This window comes from Schistocerca gregaria, unplaced genomic scaffold (genome assembly GCF_023897955.1).
Source record: "Schistocerca gregaria isolate iqSchGreg1 unplaced genomic scaffold, iqSchGreg1.2 ptg000180l, whole genome shotgun sequence".
NCBI lineage: Eukaryota > Metazoa > Arthropoda > Insecta > Orthoptera > Acrididae > Schistocerca > Schistocerca gregaria.
In genome coordinates, this window is record NW_026061730.1 from 5,586,706 (window position 1) to 5,613,530 (window position 26,825).

General features: G+C 37.9%; 1 protein-coding gene across 21 annotated transcripts in view; it reads right to left on the minus strand.

Moving 5' to 3' along the window:
• LOC126302904 (zinc finger protein 493-like) overlaps positions 1–26,825 on the minus strand; it is a 129,618-nt gene that overhangs the window by 13,231 nt on the left and 89,562 nt on the right. For 14 of the 21 annotated variants that reach the window (XM_049991769.1, XM_049991770.1, XM_049991767.1 and 11 more), the window contains one exon: positions 16,914–20,082. The exons of 2 other annotated variants lie outside the window; for them this stretch is intronic. In XM_049991769.1, the coding sequence (XP_049847726.1) occupies positions 17,676–20,082 (2,407 nt within the window). In that variant the 3' untranslated portion in view covers positions 16,914–17,675. Of the gene's footprint in view, positions 1–16,892; positions 20,083–20,358; positions 20,979–26,825 lie in introns of those variants that run through there. 5 more of the 21 variants (XM_049991776.1, XM_049991778.1, XM_049991775.1 and 2 more) reach the window with 5 other exon arrangements.

A 26,825-nucleotide genomic window follows, 5' to 3' on the forward strand; every position in this document is an offset into this window, starting at 1 on the left:
GGAGAAGTAGAAATGGTTGCTAAGATCGAAGAAGAGAAGGAAGATAGCCCTAAAGACAGGAAATTCTTCCCACCGCCCTTCCCCAGGATCCCCACTTCACCGATACTTAAGTGAGGAGCCGGAGAGTGTATGATGTCAAACACCACATAAGGAATGGACGTTCTCACCTTCACCTTTGAAGTCCCCAAAGTAAGATCTTAGCAACTCCTATGGAATAGCAAATGATGAAGAATCAGTCACACTTGTCTGCGAGGGTTGGGTGAAAGGTATGGTGTGTGTGTGTGTTTATGTGTGTGTGTGTGTGTGTGTGTGTATGTGTGTGTGTGTGTGTGTGTGTGTGTGTGTGTGTGTGTGTGTGTGTAGCGTTAACATTGTGTACCTACACTAACAACCCCCTTTCAAAATTGGTACAATCCCTCCCCATTCATATGCTATCTCACCAAAAGGTATAAAATACTCTATAAAAATAGAAAATTTATACACTAAAGTCAAATAGTTATTTTGCCAGTTAGTCACTTCACATTATATCTTATACAAACATAAGATACCCTGTTCGCTTTATTCATCTAGGTATCATTAAGTACCATCATATTATATCTTCTGAGTCGAAAGAAGGCCCCCAACAACATTCCATTAGAACTACTGATGAGCAAGATGCATGAAACAGGCGAAATACCCTCAGACTTCAAGAAGAATATAATAATTCCAATACCAAAGAAAGCAGGTGTTGACAGATGTGAAAATTACCGAACTATCAGTTTAATAAGTCACAGTTGCAAAATACTAACGAGAAATCTTTACACACAATGTTGACTGGAATACTCTCTTTCAAATTCTGAAGGTGGCAGGGGTAAAACACAGGGAGCGAAAGGCTATTTACAATTTGTACAGAAACCAGATGGCAGTTATAAGAGCCGAGGGACATGAAAGGGAAGCAGTGGTTGAGAAGGGAATGAGACAGGGTTGTAGTCTCTTCCCGATGCTATTCAATCTGTATATTGAGCAAGCAGTAAAGGAAACAAAGGCAAAATTCGGAGTAGGTATTAAATTCCATGGAGAAGAAATAAAAACTTTGAGGTTCGCCGATGACATTGTAATTCTGTCAGAGACAGCAAAGGATTTGGAAGAGCAGTTGAACGGAATGGATAGTGTCTTGCAAGGAGGGTACAAGATGAACATCAACAAAAGAAAAACGAGGATAACGGAATGTAGTCGAATTAAGTCAGGTGGTGCTGAGGGAATTAGATTAGGAAATGAGACACTTAAAGTAATAAAGGAGTTTTGCTATTCGGGAGCAAAATAACTGATGATGGCCAAAATAGTGGGGATATAAAATGTAGACTGGAAATGGCAAGGAAAGCGTTTCTGAAGAAGAGATATTTGTTAACATTGAGTATAGATTTAAGTGTCAGGAAGTCATTTCTGAAAGTATTTGTATGTAGTGTATCCATGTATGGAAGTGAAACATGGACGATAAATAATTTGGACAAGAAGAGAATAGAAGCTTTTGAAATGTGGTGCTACAGAAGAATACTGAAGATTAGATGGGTAGATCACATAACTAATGAGGAAGTACTGAATAGGATTGGGGAGAAGAGAAGTCTGTGGCACAACTTGACTAGAAGAAGGGATCGGTTGGTAGGACATGTTCTGAGCCATCAACGGCTCACCAAGTTAGTATTGGAGGGAAGTGTGGAGGGTAAAAATTGTAGAGGGAGACCAAGAGATGAATACGCTAAGCAGATTCAGTAAGATGTAGGTTGCAGTAGGTACTGGGAGATGAAGAAGCTTGCACGGGATAGAGTATCATGGAGAGCTGCATCAAACCAGTCTCAGAACTGAAGACCACAGCAACAGCTTTCTCGTTATGTTTGCTTACTAGTTGTTGGGCTCTCTTAATTAAGTTCTTAGCAACTGTCGTTTGATTCAGTTGGTCATCAGTAGTATGTTGTTCAGACCACGTACATATTTAATAAGTGATTCACCTATAAAGGGTTTACCTATTACTTCTAATGGTGTTAGTCCAGTTGATAGATACGTCAGCTGAACAAATTAATACACTTACCTGTCAGATGTTAGTGTTACAGGAATAGTGTGAAGAATTGGTGCAAAGGGATGAAACTGAGCACAAAGCTTGTCAGATAGCTGCAAGTTTTTCAGGAACCCCTCCAGCTAGTTCTGCAGCATCTGTAGCAATCATTCCAAACAGCTCCTCTGCCGTCTCTCTTAGACCTACATTTCTGGGAAAGCCGAATAGAGGTGTTACCCCTTTCTTGCAGAATGTTCGCGATCTGGGGCATTTTTGGACTTGGCCGAATGGAATATTACTAAACATAGTGAGGTCAAAGTTGCCAGATGACAGACGTAAGTACGTTTAATATGTTGAAGCATTATAAAACGCAATAAAATCTGAAGCAATTCAGTTCCATTCAATTTAGTTTATTACTACGAATCTTAGATCTGTTTTCTGGAAACTTCAAACAGGTCGTACATATTGGTTAATAATGGTGACACTTCCAGGCTCATAAATGTCTTTTATAACTAATATGCATTCTTGTGATCTCATACACATGATCATATGGCTCACACCCTAACCAAAACAGCGCTGCCCTGTAACATACCACGATATTCATCAGACATAGCCCGACTATCACCAATTAAACCCTCTACAGGTGTAGTGCTAAAGTCACAGTGACCTGCAGAAGTATGCTCCACAGAGCTCGTCGCAGTATTGTTTTGTTGCTGACCAGTCTAAGATGATGTGTCATGATGCTGGCAGTGAAGTCCATAATGGTGTCTAAGTTAGCTTCGTGGTATGACCACACCACATGAAATGGTAATTTATAGTCAGCACAGGCAATATTATGCATAATTTTGGCCGATTTCTGAGTAACAGATTCTTAGTGTTCTAGACAGTTTCTTTTCTCGCCTAGAATAAAGCCTAAATATATACTAGCAGAGCTGCATTTTGCAGGTATTCTGTCAAGCCTCAGGGAAGGATTCCGACTAAGAGAAAACCTTCCCTTCAAAGGTATGTATGTGGTTTTATGAACAGATGTAATCAGTTTGTTGCTCTTGCACTAACACTGCAACTGAGCAAGCCCATCGCTCGCCTTTGCCTTAAAGTCTCGCCCTGGAGTCTGCAGACACACCTACTAGGATGTCACCTGCGTATGCGACAACACTTTCAATAGCATCTGCCCCAGATGTAACAGGGTCAATACTAAGATCCCAAACCAGTGGACCACTTACGTAACTTTGAGGACAGTCCTTGGTAATCTTTTTAATTACTTTTCTCTTAAGCCCTGGCCTAGATTAGACTTTCTCGTTGATACACTCGGTCTAAACAACGTTCTCTACAGGTTGTTGATTCATGTGAGAAGAAGTACAAATGAAATAGAGACACTTGTACAGAAGTTTTGTGCTCCAGTATTTATTGATGATTTTCGGTAAGAAGATATAGAGATTACACCTGGAACAATACTTGTTAGTGCTCAGAAAGTTGAAGAATTTTAGTGTGAAAATAAGTTAAAGTGTAAGAGCAAGAAGCAGCTGATAGAAGGAGAATTTGCACAGTAGCAACCTTACTTAAAAATCAGGCCTATGAGAAGTTAGCACAATTGCCAGTATAAGTGAAATCTTTTGTACTCGGTAGTAAATGAATGTGCTTCGTTGTTCGAGGAACAGCAGTATATGACAGTCACTGACGTTGTACAACACGAAATTCAAACTTAAGACATTAGGCCAATTGGTTAGAAACTGGACAAGGTCGGAACTGGGCAGATTCCTATTTTATCTACAATCTGTTGTTCAGGATGTTACACAACAGCTGGCTGCAGGGATAAATCATTCCTCTGCGAACCCCTGCTTGGTCCCTATGGTTGTGGGACCAGAAAAGGCAATCAGTAGAGAGAAAGCGTATCGCCTGTTCATTAACGTACAAGCAGTAAACAAGATAACTGCCACTGACACCTACCCTCTACCCCATATAGACGAAACATTGGAGAGATTGGGAAACTGTATTCTAATTACCACCAAATTCTGATTGCACCAGAATACTTAAAATACCACATTTTTGGTTCCATGAAGGTTGTATGAGTTTTTACACATGTCATTCAGCCTTAGAAATGCGCCTGTCACTTTCCAAAGACTCAATGACTTGTTAATAAGATGATTGAAGCCTACAACATCTTTTGTGTATTTGGATGACATGATATTTTCAAGGAGTACTGAGGAACATTTGGTGAGACTGAGGTACGTTTTATCAAGGTTACAGCATACACATTTGAATTTAAAAGTTTTTTTCGCACAATCAAAGGTTAAGTACGTGGGACATATTATCAGTCAAGATGAAGTTAAGACAGATCCACAGCTAACCAAAGCAGTTGAGACTCTTCATGGCCCACAAACGATAAGGAAATGCAACTTTTCTTGCATCCATTAATTATTATCGTCTTTGGTAAAGGATTTTGCTATGACAGCCAAACGATTAACTAAGTTGTTAAAGTAAGGTGCAGTGCTTGAGCGAACAGAAGGATATGAATAGGCTATGAGCAAACTTAAATATGATTTGACGGGTTCATATTATTAATATACTGATTCTGAAAAGCTTTTTATCGTTTGAACAGACTCCTCGAATATGCTATAAGTGCCGTTCTTTGTCAGGAATAATTGCTAGCACTTAAATTCGGAGTCAACTATCGCAGATGTTATTTTTACAGAAGAAAATTCGCTGTGGTCTCTGATTATACTTCTCTTTTGTAGAGGCGCAGTTTAAAGGACCCCAGTAGTCATTTGACTCGTTGGGCATTAAAACTATCAAATTAGGATTATGACACATGCCACAAACCAGGCTGTTCATACCTGAATGTTGATGCACTGGGCCATAAGGTCAAAATGATCCATACTGACAATGTTTTAATAGAAGAATTGAGAGATGTACAATGTAACTGGTACAATTCTCTTCAAAATTTTGTCAAAGTTGATTATATTGTATGCCACATAAATGCCCTTGAGCAACAGAGTCACAATTGCAGAAAGAGTTGCAATCATGTATAATAGCTCAGTATCATGACAGTTTGCAGGCATGTCATAATGGACAAAAAGCCATGAATGCCAGAATAGACACACAGTATTGATGAGAAGGTAGACAGACTTTTGTTCATAAGTATATACCAAACTACGTGCCTTGTGGTCAGAGTTCAGTCCCACAATGGACTTAAATTGCCTTGCAAACACTTATAGACGCTATAAACCCATTTCAGAATGTTGCCTTAGACAGTGTCAGATCGTTCCCACAGACCACACAGAATTATTAATGTATCCTATCTACCACTGATCTAGATATCTAAGTCTAGTACAAGTTCCAGGTATGACTATAGGAATAGTAATGAGTGCCTTTGTAAATACTTATTTTTTATCATTTGGAGGCCATGATGATATTTTGACTGAACAGAGGACTAATGTAATGTACACCCTGTTTCTACAAGTGTACAAATTACTATGAACCCAAAAATAGAGAAACACTCCTTATCATCCAAAAGCGAATAGCCACCTTCAATGTGTTCATCAAACAGCAGTTCGGATTTTGTCTTACAACATAAACCACTCAATGACTGAGACAGGTATGTTGCCTATGTAACTTCTGCATAAAATAGTCATATACATGAATCAACTAGGTATACATCCTATGAGGAAGTATATGGATGGCCTATGAGCTCCCCATTTGAACATGATAAACACCCATCTGCCGCGGATCTGGCAGAAGTTGTCACCTAAAGGCTATCTGGAAGCAGATAAAGCAAAATAAATATAAGCTACCCAGAAACAAGATGAACGAAGTAAGGGACTGTGCTTTCTCAGTGTCAACTTGGAGACCTACTTTTGATTTGTAACCCTCATGATTAAGAAAGAGAAGACTAAGAAATTCATGTCTCAATACGAAATGCCTTATTCCATCACACGAGTGACTTCTGTTTATGCAGATATTCATTTTCTGACCATACAGTGGTAGTATATTCTGGCTGGTTACAGCTTTACCATGGTCAAGCTCCGCCACCCTCTGTAGTGTCACTTACTTCAGTTCAAAATTATTTATGACAAGGCACAGGTACTATCATGCAGAAATTCAGGAAAAAAGGACAAGTTGCTGTCAGCTCATCCTCTGTATGCCTTGAGAAATAAGCACCCTTATGCCTTGCGATCATGGGACTGAGGTATCGTTTGTTCGAACGAGTTTTATGTGGTATTTTATTCTGTGTAGGAGTGATTTCAGTATAGGAAGAAATTTATTTTATTGATGCTGTTTTGAGTAATAATTCTGTCATTCAGTCAGTCATTTTGACTGGCTAGTGCAAACGAATTGTGCTAGACTATAAAACCAGTCTCTAGTTGAGGCTAGTTGGCCATCTTTCTTTTGCAGTTTTTTTAATGCAAGATGCTGCCAAAATTGCTTTCTAAAGTAAGAGCGTGCCTTTGCTGTATTATAAGTTACTGTATATTAACAGCAAAGTAACGAGAGAAGTGACAATGTAAACGATTAAAGAGTGACCAGAAGTAATTGCTTATACAGTGGACACGAGTTTAGAGAGATCAGTTGTTTTATAATAATCAAGTACCAGTAAAAGAGAATGTGAGGGGCTACAATTCAACATCATCAGGAGATTTCTATATTACTCAGTAAAGCTATAAACCTTCCTGTATGTGAGAACTGTACTGTGGTGATACATGAAATAACTGTTAGTGTTACATTATGTGCACTAGAGACTTTACATAATGAGAAAATGACTTTTTACGAACGCATTTACACTATTGAAAACGAGGTTTTCTCAGTACTACATTGTTATAAGATGAGAATTACAGTTTTGAGGTAGAACGATGTTTTACTTAACCAACTCATAAGTAGCATTGAAGCGAAATAGATAATTGGAGACGTTAAGCAACGAAGTCTCTTTCCAGTAGCTGATATTGATCGAATGGTTTCTTTACAGCAATACATATTTTTTCTTTTGCCGAGTTTCGTGCGAATAACACATACAACAAATTTTCACTTATTATCAGATGTCATGCTATTTCCACTTCACTATCAAAATTTACTTTAGAATTCACAGTTATATTGTCCACAATAGGCAAGTAAACTTCTTAATTTCATACATGAAGAGACAAGAGATAAGTGCGTTCATTTATATAACAGTTAAGAACCAAATCTGCAACAATCAGGCGACCTCTATATCAAGTGCTTTGAGTTCACACCAAAGACTAATTCATGCAATGAGTACCCTACAGAGATCATGTACTTACACTCGCCTAAAATCTGCAAACCACAGCTATGAAATTACCCAAGACTTTCATAGTATACACTAGTGGGAAGTTATAATGTATAAGACGGTATTATCTCGAAGTTGTGTTAGCGTTTTGTAAACAAAGAATAACTCACACTGCAAGATATTACTAGCAGTAAGGTCAACACATGCATACAGAGCAGCATAAGTTACTGTTTGGCAGGACTTTTGCACGTCAGATGATCTATATTCTTTGTATGTGAAGGATAACACAACAAAAATAAGTCCTGGCCTTCGTAATTTGTGGTAGAATGTATAGTACCTCATGTGGATTGATCTGGTGAAACAAGAGATTTATGGTTACGAATTTTGCCATATGCCGTTATAGGAAATGTATTACGCCTTTAAAACCTATACTTTCCTCCATTCTCCACCTAATTTACAATAGACTTCAGACGTGAAATCCTGAACATCACAGTTATGTTTGTCAGAAGACACTGCTACATGTCGAGACCATAAATCCAGCGTGACAAAAATATAGGATGTCAAAGGTAGGTCAGGAGAACGAAAGCATAGATAAGTTGAATTATATACTACTTATGTATCACAAATGACTTAACTTCATTACCAAACAATGATACCTGAAAGGTACTAAATACACAGAAGGTGTCAAATGTAGTTTCACAGCCATGGTTTGTGAAAGGTAATGTGTAATTATGCCCCATTCTATATGAAGTTAAGAGACAAACAATTTTCAAACAACAGTAGCATCTTCACTGTCATATGGACAAATAAGAATTACATACGGTTCTGCAAACAAGGGTAAATGCATTGGTTGTTGTAATTACACAGTGATGGAGTAACTGCTCTTGTCACTGTGACAGTTACTCTAAAAACAGGCATGCCATTCAAAATGTTTCAAATGGCTCTGAGTACTATGGGAGCATCTGAGGTCATCAGTCCCTTAGAACTGCTGTGGTCATCAGTCCCCTAGAACTTAGAACTACTTAAACCTAACTAACCTAAGGACATCACACACAGCCATGCCCGAGGCAAGATTCGAACCTGCGACCATAGCAGTCACGCGGTTCCATACCAAAGAGCCTAGAACCGCTCGATCATAGTGTGATGAGATGACGAAAAACGTCTGATTCATCTAGAAACGAGCTCCTGCCATTCCTTTCGCTTCCCTTTATGATTAAGTTGCAGAAACTGTAGTGCATGATGTCACCTCTTTTCCTGTTAATGTATTTCTGTTTTCCAGTTCATATTGTCATGTTCTGCGATCTGTTTTTATCACCTAATTTAATTAGGACTGGCATGAACTAATTAGATCCCTCAACAGTCACGAGACTACAGTCCTAGCCATCATGAGTCTGGACAGTTAATCATGATTCCCTTCCTAGTTCACCTCCCACTCTCATAGCACCACCCATTATATTTTAATGCATTACAATTATAAATGTAACCAATACTCTCAATTGTAATTTCGTTACAGATAACTGAAGCTGGTTTGGCCATTTTCCTAACAGCTAAGCCCTCTATTCTTTCTCATAGCTCACCAAGGAAGTTATCACTACTGGGTATGTCTACTGGCTCCCATTTTGACATCCTTGTCCTAAATCTAACATTTCCATATTCACGCCAGTTTACATTATGGACGCTTCGAAAATGTGGTTTCATTCTCATTAGTTTTCAGAAAAGTGGTGATAGAAACTCATATTTATTTCCTCAACAAGGTATAGAATTAGCACACTACAGTAAATCACACACATTAGCCAACTGTTGACCTCATTCTGCAATATGCCAGGCTATAAAGTCTTCTGTTCTTTCTAAAAGCATGCCAAAAACAACTGGCTGTGAATTCAGTCCCCTCAAAATTCAGCCCTGCTCAACATACTTCATCAGTATTTTTTGAAAAGAACAATGATCTTTTAAACTTTTGCAAAGTATCAAGACAACTAGCACCTGTTAACACTCTATAAATACTGCCGATCCATCATCTTGATTGCGAAACCGTCGAACCTTGGTACCCTGTTGCTATTGCCTGTACACGAGTGCTATCTCTTGCAGCATGCAAGCAGAAAAGACCAGACAATGTGTACTACCATCTCTGTCTTTTCACAGATTTAATTCTCCTTCACTGCATTACAAACACTGTTCATCCTGTGAACAAACAGTCACAGTACCACTCCGCATTGCTATGCAAGTTTGGTTTAATAGAAGTGCAGCTGTGCTGAAAACAAGTTTGGTACCCTTGATCAGACTGATGATGATCGCTTTGTTACGCAGTACCATGAAATCCTAGTATCCTGGCATGTGCAGCTCAATCACATTGAAGACAACTTTTGGTTACTAACTGATAAATCCATAATATAGCCGCTGTGCTAATACTGAAATACTAAGAACTTAAAAACGCGATCCAGCGTTACTTAATGACTGCACACAGGAAACTGTGCAAACTGACTGCTACTTTGGAAGGGACCAAAGCCTTACAGATCTTGTTGTATAGCACCCACGCAACACTTGCATGTTAACACTGTGCACACTACCATTCAGTCAAGACTGCAACAGAGCCTCAGCCCTAACTTAGTGCCAGCTGAAACCTTCCAGCAAACCATAACTAATAATTCATTTCATGTATCATTGCACATGCAAATGATCTACTCCATCTAGGAATCAACCTTGCTGTATTATTGCACTGCTGCTATTGTACAACTGTCATGATCTACAGATGTTTTAAATGTGCAGATATCCCTGCCCATAACTTGCACCAGTCACAAATTTGAGTGTTATCACCTTCTCTTTCTCTGTCGCCTGTGTGGTTGCCTATGAACGCAATGTTTGGCAAACGGGCATACTGATTGTTTCCAAGGGTTGTCCATCACACTGTCATGTAGTTCGAGTTTCAACTGTGCATTCACACTAATTATTACAAGCCTCATACCTTATTACTCTACATTAGTGCATTGTGAAATTGCATTGCTTTTAGGCGAAACTACAGAATTCGCTTGCTATCACATTGTTGTTGCAATGCTTAAATCTTTATTAATGCCCACTGGGAACAGATTACTGTATTTGGTAGCACAGTCAACTATAGTAGCAGTTCTCTGCTCTGACCATGCATTTACACTCCAGACTTCTCGAGTTTCTCTAACGGTAGACTTTTATTCAATGTTCTTATTTTGATGTATCACACCCATCATTAGGTTATTAGCTCATTTAACGTACACACAGAATAGCATTGAAATTTTTCTTCTAATTTTCCTGAAACACCTTTTGTGCTGGCACCCAACCGACAGCCTGCCTACACTATCAAAAAAATCGAAGACTCACCTTCTGCAAACCATTGATGAAGAATAGCTTGGGAAAATTGCAAGTTACCATTGACCACGGCATTGCACACATCACTGAGTGGAGTTAGCTGGAATTCCTACATAGAGTGGTTGCCCCAGTGTCATGTATCTTCCAGTCACTGTAGTTGTCCTCAGAATGGTTATATGGATCATATGTAATACAGGATACTGTGAACTATTCAGATCACCAAACCAGTGGTGCACGAGCAGCAGCTGTTGGGTAATTTTATACTTAAGTGGATTTTGGATCCTGACGCAATTCAGTCACGAATCTCGTTTATGACCAAGCATTAGGAAATGGGATGCTAATATGTATTATATTGTTTCCATTGTATAATTTTGTTATTTTTCGTATTTTGCAACGTGGGCGAGCATTAAATTCCACTTAGTTAAGGAGCAAACCAATGATATAGGATTTAATAACCAATATCAATTAAGTTAGTTAGTTATTGAGTTAGTTACGTGTTCCATTGATCAATAGCACGGGAAAACCATTATTATGTGGAACGTGTCAAATGCGCAAGAAATGCGCACAGGAAACAAGTTGCTTTTTTTTTGTTTACATTATAGTGTTTACATTACCTAAATATTTCTATTATCTACCCCATTCCCTCAAATGGCACAAAATGCATATATTATATCTCCAGATATATTTACTCATATTCAAGAATTCATCTATGGTATAGAAGGAGTTGTCAAGGAGTTATGATTTCCATTCGTTTTTGAAACTATTACTGCTGTCTGTCAGACATTTTATTTCATCTGGTAATTTATCAAAAAGTTTTATAGCAGCATATTTTACCCCTTTCTGTGCCAAAAATAGGTTAAGTAAAGGATATCATAGGTCTTTCTTTTTTCTGGTATTGTAATCATGAATGTAACTGTTGATTTTAAACTGGTCCATGTTGTTGAGTAAATGTACTGTGAAGCAGTTGTACGAATTCCTAACCTTTTAAACAGATGCCTACAAGATGTGCGACTATGAACCCCACACATTATTTTAACTACTTTCTTTTGACCAATGAATACCTTTTGCCTAAGTGTTGAGTTGCCCTAGAATATTATTCTGTATGACATCAGAGAGTGGAAGTATGCAAAGTATGTTAGCTTACTAATTTCTACATCCTCAAAATTGGCAATTATTCTGATTGCAAAAGTTGCTGAATCTAGTCGCTTTAGGAGATCCAAAACACGAATTTTCCAATTAAGATTATCATCTATATGTACACCCAAAAACTTAGTATGCTCTACACTGGCTACAGACTTCTTTTGATGTGTTATGTTTATTGAAGAAATTAAACTTTTCACAGCAGAAAATTGGATGTACTGTGTATTTTCGAAGTTCAGAGGAAACCCATTCACAGAATACCAATTAAAAACTTTTCAAAAGACCTTATTTGTATCATTTTCTATTGGACTTTCCTTTACTGGATTAATAATTATGCTTGTATCGCCAGCAAACAGTGTCAGTTCAACATCTTGTTTCACATAAGAAGGGAGGTCATTCACATATATCAAGAACAGGGGGAGACATATGATCAAACCTTGTGGAACACCTCATGTAATTTCATTCCAGTTAGATGAAGTGGCAAACTCCTTCCAACCACTAGAAGCATACAAGGAGACTTTTTGCTTCCTGTTCTGTAGATATGACTCAGACCACTCATATGCTTTTCCATTTATACTATAGAATTGTAATTTCTCTAACATAATGTCATTGTTCACACAAACAAATGCTTTGGAGACGTCACAGAATATTGCTACTGGTGACATTTTACTACTTAAACACTCTATTATGTAGACAGTTAAATTGCATATTGCTGTCTCAGTGGAACAGCATTTCTGAAATCCGAACTGTGATTTATTAAGTATCCCATTACTGTTGAGATAGCTAGCCACTCTGGAGTACATTACTTTCTCAAACATTTTTGAAAATGCTGTAAGCTAGGATACTGGCCTGTAATTATCAGCATCTGTGGTTTCCCCCTTTTGTAGAGAGGCCTGACAATGGATAGATTTTAACCTGTCTGGAAACATTCCCTGAGTCAGTGATGCATTACATATGTGACTCAAAATATCAGCTGTAATTGCTCCAAATTGTTTTGATGTCGTCTACTCTTAAAGAACATTTATTTTTAATGATTTATAATTTTCCTTATTTCACAAGAGTTTGTTAGATGAAACCTAACCTGACAAAAATTTTTGAAAACAGACTCTCCCATGTGCCGCCTGGCTTTTCCTTTTGAATTATTCTCACCAATTTTTTCTCCTATGCTTAAGAAGTGATTGTTAAATACATTGGCTACCTGTGTAATGTTGGTTAAGGTGGTCTCATTCTCTTTATCAGTAATACTACCTATCCCACTGGTTAGTTTTCCTGTCTCCCTTCTAACAACATTCCATATTGATTTGATTTTATTGCTGAAGTTATTAATTTGTTCTCTAACATATATATTTCTTTATTTCCTTACAACTATTCTCAGTGTGTTACAATAATTTTTGTAGTGTAAAACTACTTCTTGCTGTCTCATACAGATTTCTTTTTGTTTCTGAAGATACATTAATACCTACAATAATCCAAGGTTTCTTTAAAAATATTGTGGTGTTACATTTAGTAATTTTCTTTGGAAAACAATGTTCAAAAACGGATATAAATTTATTAGGAAATATGCTGCATTTATAATTAGCATTTGGATCATTATATATATCTTCCCAGTTTACATTTACTAAACTTTCTCTGAAGTGATCTATAGATACCGGTTGAGCACCCTCACACTTTTACTTAACGGTTTCTGAAGTGTACACCCTGTTATGTTTTGTAAGTTAATCAGTTGTGCATCATGGTCAGATAATCCATTTACCACAGGGAAAGCACGTGTTTGTTCTACATCCTCTTGCTGTCCAAATACATTATCTATTAGAGTACTACTGTCTTGAGCTATACGTGTAGGGATACTGATTACTGATTCTAAGTCATATGTTGTTAACAACACTTCTAGTTCACTTTTCCTATCAGAATTGCTTAGAAAAGTTAACACTGAAATGACCCCAGATTAATAACTTCTTCTTTTTGTCTGACAGACAGCATAATATGGAGTCAAACTTTTTTATGAATAAGTCCCAATCTCCTAGTGGAAACCTGTACACTGTTGCTAATATCAACATTATCTAGCTGAAGTTAACATGCACAAACCTCAAAGTGCTGATCAACATAAAATTTCCTCACTTCAACAGTTCTGTATTCATACCCTTGTTTTATGAAAATGGCAACTACTCCTTTATCCATACTAGATCTACAAGTGTAAGATCCTAAATGATATCCATTTATACAGACATTTTCCATCCCCACAGTTACATGGTGCTCAGACAGACAAAGTATATGAATCTCAGTATTATTTTCGAGATCATCTAAATACATTATCAGCTCACCTACTTTTTTTAAAATTCCTCTGATATTTTGGTGAAGTTGATATCATCCTTAGCTTTATCCTTATTTGCTGTGCATGAAGTTTCTTTTCTTCCTATTTTCCTTGGTTGTTGTCTGTCTGGAAATTGACTTTAACCTAAAAAAAACCTGTCTGCCTTGGTCGCAATAACCACAGGGATCACCCATTGTGTGACTGTGGCCCCCCTTACAGTATATGTTAATAGAGAAGCTAATTTATCTTCCCCCTTCTTAATAAGGTGCACGACATGTGCAGTGTAGCCCCACCTACCAATAGCATCAAATAGACCAACACTCATGTGAGACTTTGCCGGTGTATGGAGCATCCTGTTCAGTTCAGTGTTAACATGCGATACCCAGGGCTGATCATATCATTGAAATACCTCCAAAAACCCAACATTCGTGTGCCCAGTTTCTGCTCCTATTTTATCCAGGTCACTCCTAATACTATACCCTGGATTCATAGCCAGGCTGCTTACTGCTCCCCGACCTACAATTACCTGATTTTCCTTCTCAAAGTCCTTGCATAGCTGACATAAGTTTTCTGTCATGTGGCTAAGGCTAGCACTTGGTTCACAAAACTTGTGACCTGGTACTCTGTCCCTAATTTCTCCTGTAGCTGTTGGCCCAAATACCCTCCCATGACTGCTACCTATAAACAGACTTTTTCTTTTCCTATTCTGGTTTGATCCCGACCTGTCTTTTTTCTTTAAGCTAATATTCTGCTTCAACCTACATTCAACTAAATCTGGATGAGGCCGTTCCTCCAGTACTTCAGATAGCAAACCACACTGAATTTTATAAGTTTCATCAACTGTTTCCCTTTTTCGCCCTTTGATTGCTACCTTTTACCAGCGCACAGAGTCCTTTTCCTCCCTTAGCTTACAGAATTCCAAATTCGCGATTTCTAATTCAGCCTTAAGGGCACACATCTTTGCCGCCAGTTTCACGATTTTTCTATCCTTTCTATGTAACCTACACTGCCATGGAAGAGCGTCATTATCTATCCTTGTTTCCTCTCCGCTACTCTTTCCCCAATGAAACCAAAACCTAGTCTATACAGAACACTCCCTCTTTCAAATTTCTACGGCAACCAGCACACTTGTCACACATGGTTTCACATTACATTAGTGTTTAATTACATACAAGGACAGGTTAAAACATATTGTGCTGTTGAAGTTATTTTCTGCTTTTGTGTCACACAAAAGTAGAAAATAACTTCAACAGCACAATATGTTTTAACCTGTCCTAATATGTAACTAAACACTAATGTACACAAACTTATAAACTTGGCTCAGAAACTTTTAATCAACCACACAAATTCTGGATGAGAGACACGAATTAATTTAACTTTGAAGAGCTAAGTCTAGTCAAAAACAAATATCTACACTCATACTAAATTTACACCAAAATATGTAAACAAAAATGCAACTGCTGGCCTTTACAAAATATTTCCTTTTTCGATGTAATTTCGTTTAGAAAAGCAAAACCTTCAATACATAGATTAGATAAGAAGTAAATGCACTAGTCTACAATGTAATATTAACTAAATTAGATCTTATTTCAATATTAATTGCTTAACTTAGTGAGAGCTTCATACACTCACATTTGCCTGGCTACAGGGCTGTCAACCTAAGTACATGAAATAAGATTTAATAAAACAATGAGAGTGTTACAGTTGTCTTAATGGGGTTAGTTTATTATGGATATATAATCAGTTTGTAATGTATCTTTCAATAACTTTGTAATTTTAACTTTTATACTGCAAACTGCAGAGATTATAGGAAAACTAATAAATCTTATTAATATTATTGAGCTAGACCTCCTTTTGTATGGAAATGACCAGCCAGCCTTCGATGATGCACCCATCTGATGCACTATTACAGGCTTTCATGATCTGCGAGGCTAGACCTTCACAACTGGAAACAACATTTGCTGGCCCCAATACTGTCATTCTGAGGCACAATACTCCATCACTGCCCACTGGCTTCACCATTGCACCAGCTTAGGCACTGCCCAACTGATGTATCTTGGCAGCCCTCATGCTGTCCCTGCTGGCTCAGTACATGGTCAGCACACCTGTTGCCTTGGCACCACCACACCACTTATCAGTGCATCATTTCAGTTGGCTCCGTATGTTTCTACAATAGCCAAAATTATTTCTACAATAGCAAAAATTGGCCAGTTCAAACTCTAAATTATTGTACTATTTTTTGTCACTTCTTAAATACTTTTAGTTTTCTATTCCTGTCCACTTTTTTACTGCATTTTGGAAATTATTTGTTCCCCCCATTATAACGTTGCATCCTTTAAGAAGAGCCACCGGTCCAAAGGAGCATTTTCAAACATCAAACTACTACTTTTGTAATTTTGAAATAATTAGCCTGCTGCTATGGAGGGGGAGTGAAGTGTGTGTGGTGGATTGATAGACCGAGTGGGGAACACATTATGAAATATGTTTCACTTCAGAGCTGTGGCTAGTCATGGGATAGTTCTGTGTGGCTGTCAGGATGGGTGACATTTCCTGTTACACCAGGTCAGTTGCACATCCAGATATGCTATCATCTAAATGAATGGCACCAAATAGAGGGCCCATTATGCTCTGGGGGCAGCCACTTTGGCTCGTGTGGGACACCTGTTAGCAACAGAAGGCATTATGACAGTTGCAGACTACGTGACATTTATTGCAACTGCACGGATTCCTTCATTCCTGGTGTGCTCTCCCATAGTGGACGCATCTTTCAGCAGGATAATTGTCCATGTCACATGTGCATGGTCTGAGTAGTATGCTAACTAACACTGATGTCTTGACCACACCATTTAGCTAATCTGAACGTGTGGAATAGCACTGGTACAACATACACCCAGAAACATGTAAATGATGTGTCAAGCCCATATCATGTAGAATTGTCAAAGTACTGTATTCCAAAGGTGGCCAAACATGCTATTAAGCAGGTTCTTAAATTTGTTGTTATGTTTACTAATGCACGATTAGTACCAGCAGAACATAAATGTACACACTATTAGTGACACACTAAGTCTCTTGAGAAAACATATCCGAGTAAAATAATTGTTATAATCATGTTTCTCCAGTATTGTGTTTACTAGCCTCAATGAAGCAAGTGCCATGAATATATTTTTACTGTCACTGTTTCTAAAATACAGAGCTACAAGTACTACATGATGACTTTGTTTGGAATATTAAGCAGCAAGTCATCACATTTCCTTGGCCTTATACTGAATATTGCAAGATACTCATGATTACTGACAAATGTAAGGATTTATCACAAGTCACAATCTTCTTGTCGCAAGATCAATAGGAAAAAGCAGCAGTGCTAATGACAAAAACACATTTGATTCATGTTTCTTATTTGGTAATACCATTTCTTGACATCTAAAGCTACAGGTATGAATTTTTGTCACATTATCTGTTAGCAATCTATACTACACATCATTACAAATTTTTCCACAATTCTACCAGATTTTAAAGTTATTTCACAGAAAGTACAATTTATTGTCCCCTGGTACATACATTATTTAATAGGCCTTGGGGGCACCAACCACGAAAACCTATTTGCGTAATCTAACACATACTTACATTTTCTTTCTGATGTGAAGTAATGCATGTGTCTTGAGAGTATCCAAGTAAGTAAAACTTTTGTCACAGATACCACACTTGTGAGGTCCACTTCCAGTGTGTACAAATGCATGTGTCTTGAGATAACCTGATGTAGCAAAAGACTCCCCACAGATCTCACATTTGTGAGGTTTCTTTCCAGTGTGAATTAATACGTGTTTCTTGAGATCACCTAACATAGTAAAGGATTTCCCACAAATCTCACATTTGTGAGGTTTCTTTCCAGTGTGATACAATAAATGTTTGTTAAGATTGCCTAATATAGTAAAAGATTTCCCACAAATCTCACATTTGTGAGGTTTATTTCCAGTATGAAATAATATGTGTGTCTTGCGATGATCTGCCCTAGCAAAAGATTTCCCACAAATCTCACATATGTGAGGTTTATTTCCAGTGTGAATTAATAAATGTTTCTTGAGATCACTTAACATAGTAAAAGATTTCCCACAAATCTCACATTTGTGAGGTTTCTCTCCAGTGTGAATGAATACATGTTTATTAAGATTGCCTAATACAGTAAAAGATTTCCCACAAATGTCACATTTGTGAGGTTTATTTCCAGTATGAATCAATACATGTTTCTTGAGATCACCTAACATAGTAAAAGATTTCCCACAAATATCGCACATGTAAGGTTTCTTTCCAGTGTGAATTAATACGTGTTTCTTGAGATGGCTTGACATAGGGAAAGATTTCCCACAAATCTCACATTTGTGCGGTTTGTTTCCAGTGTGAATTACAACATGATTCTTGAGATAGCCTGATGCAGCAAAAGATTTCCCACAAATCTCACAATTGTGAGGTTTCTTTCCAGTGTGAGTTAATAAATGTTTGTTAAGATTGCCTAATACACTAAAAGAGTTACCACAAATCTCACATTTGTGAGGTTTATTTCCAGTGTGAAATAATATGTGTGTCTTGCGATGGTCTGCCCTAGCAAAAGATTTCCCACAAATCTCACATTTGTGAGGTTTATTTCCAGTGTGAATTAACGCATGTTTCTTGAGATTACCCAACATAGTAAAAGATTTACCACATATCTCACATTTGTTAGGTTTCTTTCCAGTGTGAATTAGTGTATGTGCCTTCAGATAGCTTGAAAACGCAAAAGCTTTCCCACACATCTCACATTTGTGAGGTTTCATTGCAGCGTGAATTAATACGTGTTTGTTAAGATTGCCTATTATAGTAAAAGATTTCCCACAAATCTCACATTTGTGCGGTTTCTTTCCAGTGTGAACTAATAAATGTTTGTTAAGATTGCCTAATATAGTAAAAGATTTCCCACAAATCTCACATTTGTGTGGTTTCTTTCCAGTGTGAATTAAAATATGTCTTCTCAGCTGGTCTTCCCTAGCAAAAGATTTCCCACACATCTCACATTCGTGAGGTTTATTTCCAATGTGAATTAATACGTGTTTCTTGAGATCACCTAACATAGTAAAAGATTTCCCACAAATCTCACATTTGTGAGGTTTCTTTCCAGTGTGAATTAATAAATGTTTGTTAAGATTGCCTAATATAGTAAAAGATTTCCCACAAATCTCACATTTGTGAGGTTTCTTTCCAGTGTGAATTAATGTGTGAGCCTTTAGATAACGTGACTGGGCAAACCACTTCTCACAAATATCACATTTGTGAAGTCTTTTCCCAGTATGGATAGAAACATGTCTCTCGAGATCACCTGACCTAGCAAACAATTTGCCACAAATACCACATCTGTCGGTTCTGTTTGCAGTAAGTAGATCAGCCTGGGCACTGACATTAACAGCTATAGACAAAGTTCCATAATTACTTGCTTTCTCTCTATCATTTGTCATATGTGTGTTACATATGTCATTAGAGGGCATTTTTGAATCTTTCCAAGTTCCCTTACATGAAGACTGCTCATTGTGTTCTGTGACAGAAACTTCTGCCTCGCTATCCAACGAGGTAGTGGTTTGATGCTCATCACTATGTTCATATTTTTCATGAGTGTCAGCAGTTAAAACTTGACAATTCTCACTCATTCTCATATGCTTTTTCAAGCCAACATTACTGTGAAATACCTCACCACACCACTTACAAACATAGGAAGGTGGTTGCATTCCATCAATGTGCATGAACACATGCATTATGAGTGTGTATTTTGAAGAAAAGTTCTGTTGGCAGAAATTACAGCTATATACATCTAATTCCTTTTCCCTCGTACTACATTCATACTGGGTGGCAACTGAGCATTCCTTATCAATAGTCATATCTTCTGTATTGGTACTGAACCCATGTGTTGACTTCATGTCTATCACAAACTCATCCTGGACCAGTCTATGGTGACAAGTTTCTTCACATGATATGCTGCAACTCCCACCAGTAGTCTGAGTAAATCTGAAGAGTGAGGAGGATAACGTTAAATATTGAGATATACAAACAAGAAACAATATTTGAGTGACCAGAAATCCACTACTATAGGCCAAAATTCATAAAAGTGCATAAGAATTGACATATTCGTAACTGTAGATGTAGATGTTACTGATTTAAAATTATAATATTCCACCAGAAGTAAACAACTGATGAGGTGAAAGTGGTTTAAAACGAAAATAACCAGAGGAAATTCAATAATGATTATTCTCAGTCACTGCTGATTTGATCTGAAATTTTTAGATTAGAACTAAAATACTTCATTTTCATGTGTTACAATCGTTATAAAATACAGTGCTACAAGTCAATAGTCTTCAACACTTTATCAAATGTATCAAAAAATTAATCAGATACATGTTTTAATTCCAAATTTTTAAGTTCAAGGTATTTCAGATTTATTTAAGAGAAATAATTTCTACATGTTCCTCTTCTATTATGTTAGCTCTGTAAGTGCATTCTCCTTGTTTGGCCAACACTTTCACCTCTAGAAATGGTAAATTTATTTCACCTGGTAAACAATTTTTTTGTTTGATTCCAAATAAATCAATTACTACTGCAAGCATCAATATTTTCATTCGTTATCTACAATGGATGTTGATCAGCTGAACAATGACTGTTCATAAACAAGAATCAATGAGACATCAATCAAGGGAATAAATTTGCATACTGATGATGAATTGCAGATGGTATTAATCTAAAACTGTTTTTAGCACTGCAACTTACATGAAGCCTTCCACAAATGGAATTATTGTCTGAACAGATGGAAATGGTTGCAAATTTTCCAGTACACTTGCTGTGAGCCTTGTTGAAAATTTTTACATCTTCCCAACATCTGGTCTCCTGGCATTGCAGAACACCATTGACTGAAGGACACACACATAAATGGTCACATCATCACCAATTAAATGCTGACGGGTAACACTACATACTGAGTGGCAGTGATAACAGCTGATGCATGAGCTACACGTGTAGTATCTGGGTTTCATTATTATACCTGCAGTTAAACCCTTTCCCACAGAAAAGAACTGTAATGCTTTTCAGGTCCCCAGTATGTACATAGGTGGATATTAAAGATTACAAACTACTGAAGGTGTGCAGGCTCCAGAGTTTTCTTTTGTTCTGACTGTACTTTTAACTTTTTTGCATTGTGTTGAGTATATAGTTTTGTTTGGCATGGTGTCTGGTAAATTTCGAGTGTTTTTGAACAATTAATTAGATCACAAGATTTTTTAAAATGTAACTGGTATCATGGTGTGTCAGATTCTAGAAGTTGACAACTGAATCACTAAATATTGTAACTTTTATAACTCAATAATTTACAACTTGTATTTTCATACTCATGTAAGTGAAATAACTGAACACTAATAATGATAAAACACATCAGAAAAATATGCAAATAAGATTTCAAACAAATACTTTTCTGTTTGTCAAAGTACTAGAAATAAAACTTACAATTAAAATTTTACAGTATGCCAGTCAAAATTTTACAATATGCCAGTCAACCATAAACCACCCAGAATAAGAAACAGAATTTCTGGAAAGCTTTAGCAATAAATAAATTTTGAGGTTTTTATTTATCAATTGTTTTAGAGATCACCATGTAAGCATTGTGTAGATACTGGGTGCTTGGTTCATATCCCTAATCTTTACCGCACAGCATTTCGTGTGGCAGGTACATGGATAAACTATTGATCTACATCTAGACGATTACTCTGCTATTCACAATAAAGTGCCTTGGAGCACTCTCTCTACCATTCCATTGTCGAACAGTGCGCAGGAAAAACGAGAACTTAAATTTTTCTGTGAGAGCCCTGATTTCTCTTATTTTATCGTGATGATCATTTCTCCCGATTTAAGTGGGTGCCAACAAAATGTTTTCCCAATCGGAGGAGAAAATTGGTGATTGAAATTTCATGAGAAGATCCTGTCGCAACGAAAAACGCCTTTGCTTTCATGATTGCCACTCCAATTCACATACCATGTCTCTGACACTATGTTCCCTATTTCGCGATAATACAAAACGAGCTGCCGTTTTTTGTACTTTTTCAGTGTCATCTGCCAGTCCCACCTGACGCAGATCCCACACCACACAGCAATACTCCAGAAAAGGCTGGACAAGTGTGGTGTAAGCAGTCTCTTTAGTAGACCTGTTGCACCTTCTAAGTGTTCTGGCAATGAATTGCAGTCTTTGGTTTGCTCTGTTGTTGTTGTTGTTATCAGTCCTGAGACTGGTTTGATGCAGCTCTCCATGCCACTCTATCCTGTGTAAGCTTCTTCATCTCCCAGTACCTACTGCAACCTACATCCTTCTGGATCTGCTAGTGTATTCATCTCTTGGTCTCCCTCTATGATTTTTACCCTCCACGCAGCCCTCCAATGTTAAATTTGTGATCCCTTGATGCCTCAGAACATGTCCTACCAACCGGTCCTTCTTCTTGTCAAGTTGTGCCACAACTCTTCTTCTCCCCAATTCTAGTCAATACCTCCTCATTAGTTGTGTGATCTACCCATCTTATCTTCAGCATTCTTCTGTAGCACCACATTTCGAAAGCTTCTATTCTCTTCTTGTCCAAACTACTTATCGTCCACATTTCACTTCCATACATGGCTACACTCCATACAAATACTTTCAGAAACGACTTCCTGACACTTAAATCTATACTCGATGTTCATACATTTCTCTTCTTCAGAAACGCTTTCCTTGCCATTGCCAGTCTACATTTTATATCTTATCTACTTCGTGCATCGTCAGTTATTTTTCCCCCCAAATAGCAAAACTCACCTACTACTTTAAGCGACTCATCAGCTAATAAAATTCCCTCAGCATCACCCCACTACATTCCATTATCCTAGTTTTGCTTCTGTTGATGTTCATCTTACATCCCCCTTTCAAGATACTGTCCATTCGTTTCAGCTGCTCTTCCCAGTCTTTTACTGTCTCCGACAGAATTACGATACCATCGGCGAACCTCAAAGTTTTTAGAATGAGATTTTCACTCTGAAGCGGAGTGTACGCTGATATGAGACTTCCTGGCAGATTAAAACTGTGTGCCCGACCGTCGGGCACACAGTTTTAATCTGCCAGGAAGTCTCAAAGTTTTTATTTCTTCTTCATGGTTTTTAACAACTACTCTGAATTTTCCTTTTGTTTCCTTCATTGCTCGCTCAATATACACATTAAATAACATCGGGGAGAGGCTACAACACTGTCTCACTCCCTTCCCAACCACTGCTTACCTTTCATGCCCCTCTACTCTTAATTGCCATCTGATATCTGCACAAAATGTAAATAGCCTTCAACTCCCTGTATTCTACCCCTGCCACCTTTAGAATTTGAAAGAGAGTATTCCAGTCAACATTGTCAAAAACTTTCTCTAAGTCTACAAATGCTAGGAACATAGGTTTGCCTTTTCTTAATCTTTCTTCTAAGATAAGTCGCAGAGTCAGTATTCCTCACGTGTCCTAATATTTCCACGGAATCGAAACTGATCTTCTCAGAGGCCGACCTGTACCAGTTTTTTCCATTCATCTATAAAGAACTCTCATTAGTATTTTGCAGCTGTGACTTATTAAACTGATTGTTCGGTAATTTTCACATCTGTCAACACTTGCTTTCTTTGGGCTTGGAATTATTATATTCTTGTTGAAGTCTGAAGGTATTTCGCCTGTTTCATACATCTTGCTTGGCAGATGGTAGAGTTTTGTCAGGAATGGCTCTTCCAAGGCCATCAGTAGTTCTAATGACGCCTTGTTTCAACTGAGGTCTTTCAGTGCTCTGTCTAACTCTTTATGCAGTATCGTATCTCCCATTTCATCTTCATCTAAATCCTCTACCATTTCCATAACACTGCCCTCAAGCACATCGCCCTTGTATAGACCCTCTATACAAGGTGTTACCAAAAGGTACGGCCATACTTTCAGGAAACATTCCTCTCACACAAATAAAGGAAAGGTGTTATGTGGACATGTGTCCGGAAACGCTTAACTTCCAGGTTAGAGCTCATTTTAGTTTCGTCAGTATATACTGGACTTCCTCGGTTCACGCCAGTTGGCCCAATTGAAGGAAGGTAATGTTCGGTGCTTGTGTTGACATGTGACTCATTGCTTTACAGTACTAGCATCAAGTACACCAGTACGTAGCATTAGCAGGTTAGTGTTCATCACGAATGTGGTTTTGCACCCAGTGCAATGTTTACAAATGTGGAGTTCGCAGATACCCATTTGATGTATGGATTAGCATGGGGCCGTGGCGTGGTACGTTTGTATCGAGACAGATTTCCAGAATGAAGGTGTCCTGATGGGAAGACGTTCAAAGCAATGGATCGGCGTCTTAGGGAGCACAGAACATTCCAGCCAATGACTCGTGACTGGGGAAGACCTAGAACGACGAGGAGAATGGATGAGGCAATTCTTTGTGCGGTTGACGATAACCCTAATGTCAGCGTCAGAGACATTGCTGCTGTACAAGGTAACGTTGACCACGTCACAGAATGGAGAGCGCTACGGTAGAACCAGTTGTTTCCATACCATGTATGGCATGTGCAGGCACTATCAGCATCTGATTGGCCTCCATGGGTACACTTCTGCGAATGGTTCATCCAACAATGTGTCAATCCTCATTTCAGTGCAAATGTTCTCTTTACGGATGAGGCTTCATTTCAACGTGATCAAATTGTAAATTTGTACAATCAACATGTGCGGGCTGACGAGAATCCGCACGCAATTGTGCAATCACTTGATCAACACAGATTTTCTGTGAACATTTGGGCAGGCATTGTTGGTGATGTCTTGATTGGGTCCCATGTTCTTCCACATACGCTCAATGGCGCACGTTATACTCTATCTGAGCTGCTATAACATGTGCCTTTACAAGCATGACACAATGTGTGGTTCATGTACGATGGAGCTCTTGCACATTTCAGTTGAAGTGTTTGTACACTTCTGAACAACAAATTTGGTGAGCGATGGATTGGTAGAGGCAGACCTATTCCATGGCTTCCACGCTCTCTTGACCTCAAGCCTCTTGACTTTCATTTATGGGGACATTTGAAAGCTCTTCTCTATGCTACCCCAGTACCAAATGTTGAGACTCTTCATGCTCATATTGTGGACGGCTGTGATACAATACACCATTCTCATGAGGGGTAAGATATCGTGTAACAAAGTGTTTGAAGTCAAGCTGGTACGTTCTGTTGCTGTGTGTTTCCATTCCATGATTAATGTGATTTGAAGATAAGTAATAAAATGAGCTCTAAGATGGAAAGTAAGCGTTTCCGGACATATGTCCACATAACACATTTTCTTTCTTTGTGTGTGAGGAATGTTTCCTGAAAGTTTGGCTGTACGTTTTTGTAACACTCTGTATACTCCTTCCGCCTTTCTGCTTTCCCTTCTTAGCTTACGACTGGGTTTCCATCTGAGCTCTTGATATTCATGCAAGTGGCTGTCCTTTCTCCTAAGGTCTCTCCAATTTTCCTGCAGGCAGTATCTATCTTACCCCTCATTAGATAACCCTTTACAGCCTTACATTTGTCCCTGATTAGCCATTTTGCACTTCCTGTCAATCTCATTTTTGAGACGTTTGTATTCCTTTTTGCCTGCTTCATTTACTGCATTATAATATTTTCTCCTTTCATCAATTAAACTCAATATTTCTTCTGTTACCCAAGGTCTTCTACTAGCCCTCGTCTTTTTACCTACTACTTGATCTTCAGCTGCCTTCACTATTTCATTCCTCAAAGCTACCTATTCTTCTTCTACTTTATTTCTTTCCCCCATTCGTGACAATTGTTCCCTTATCCTCTCCCTGAAACTCAGTATGACCACTGATTTAGTCTGTTTATCCAGGTCCCATCTCCTTAAATTCCCATTGCAGTTTCTTCAGTTTTAATATACAGTTCATAACCAATAGATTGTGCTCAGAGTCCACATCTGCTCCTGGAAATGTCTTACAATTTAAAACCTGGTTCATAAGTCTCTGTCTTACCATTATATAATCTGTCTGATCCCTTCTAGTATCTCCAGGATTCTTTCATGTGTACAACCTTTTTATGATTCTTTAACTAAGTGTTAGCTATGATTGAGTTATGATTTGTGCAAAATTCTACCAGACGGCTTCCTCTTTCATTTCTTAGCCCTTATCCATATTCACCTAGTATGTTTCCTTCTCTCCCTTTTTCTCTACCCACAATATTATCTATGTGATCGTTCGAATTTAGGTTAATTGTAATCCCCAAGTATTTAGTTGAATTTACAGCCTTCAGTTTTGTGTGGCTTATCGTGTAATCGTAATTTAGCACACTTCTTTTAGGACTCATGTGAATAACTTCATACTTTCCGTTATTCAGGGTCAGTTGCCACTTTTTGCACCATACAGATATCTTATTATATCATTTTGTAAGTCGTTTTCATCATTTGATGACTTTACAAGACAGTAAATGACACAATCATCTGCAAACAATTTCAGACAGCTACCCAGATTGTCTCCTATGTTGTTAATATAGATCAGAAACAATAGCGAGGAACGCCGGATATTACTTGTTTTACTCAATGACTTTCCGTCAATTAGTATGAACTGTGACCTTTATGACATGAAATCACGAATCCAGTCACACAACTGAGGCGATACTCCGTAGGCACACAGTTTGGTTAGAAGACGCCTGTGAGGAACAGTGTCGAAAGCCTTCTGTAAATCTAAAAATATGGGATCA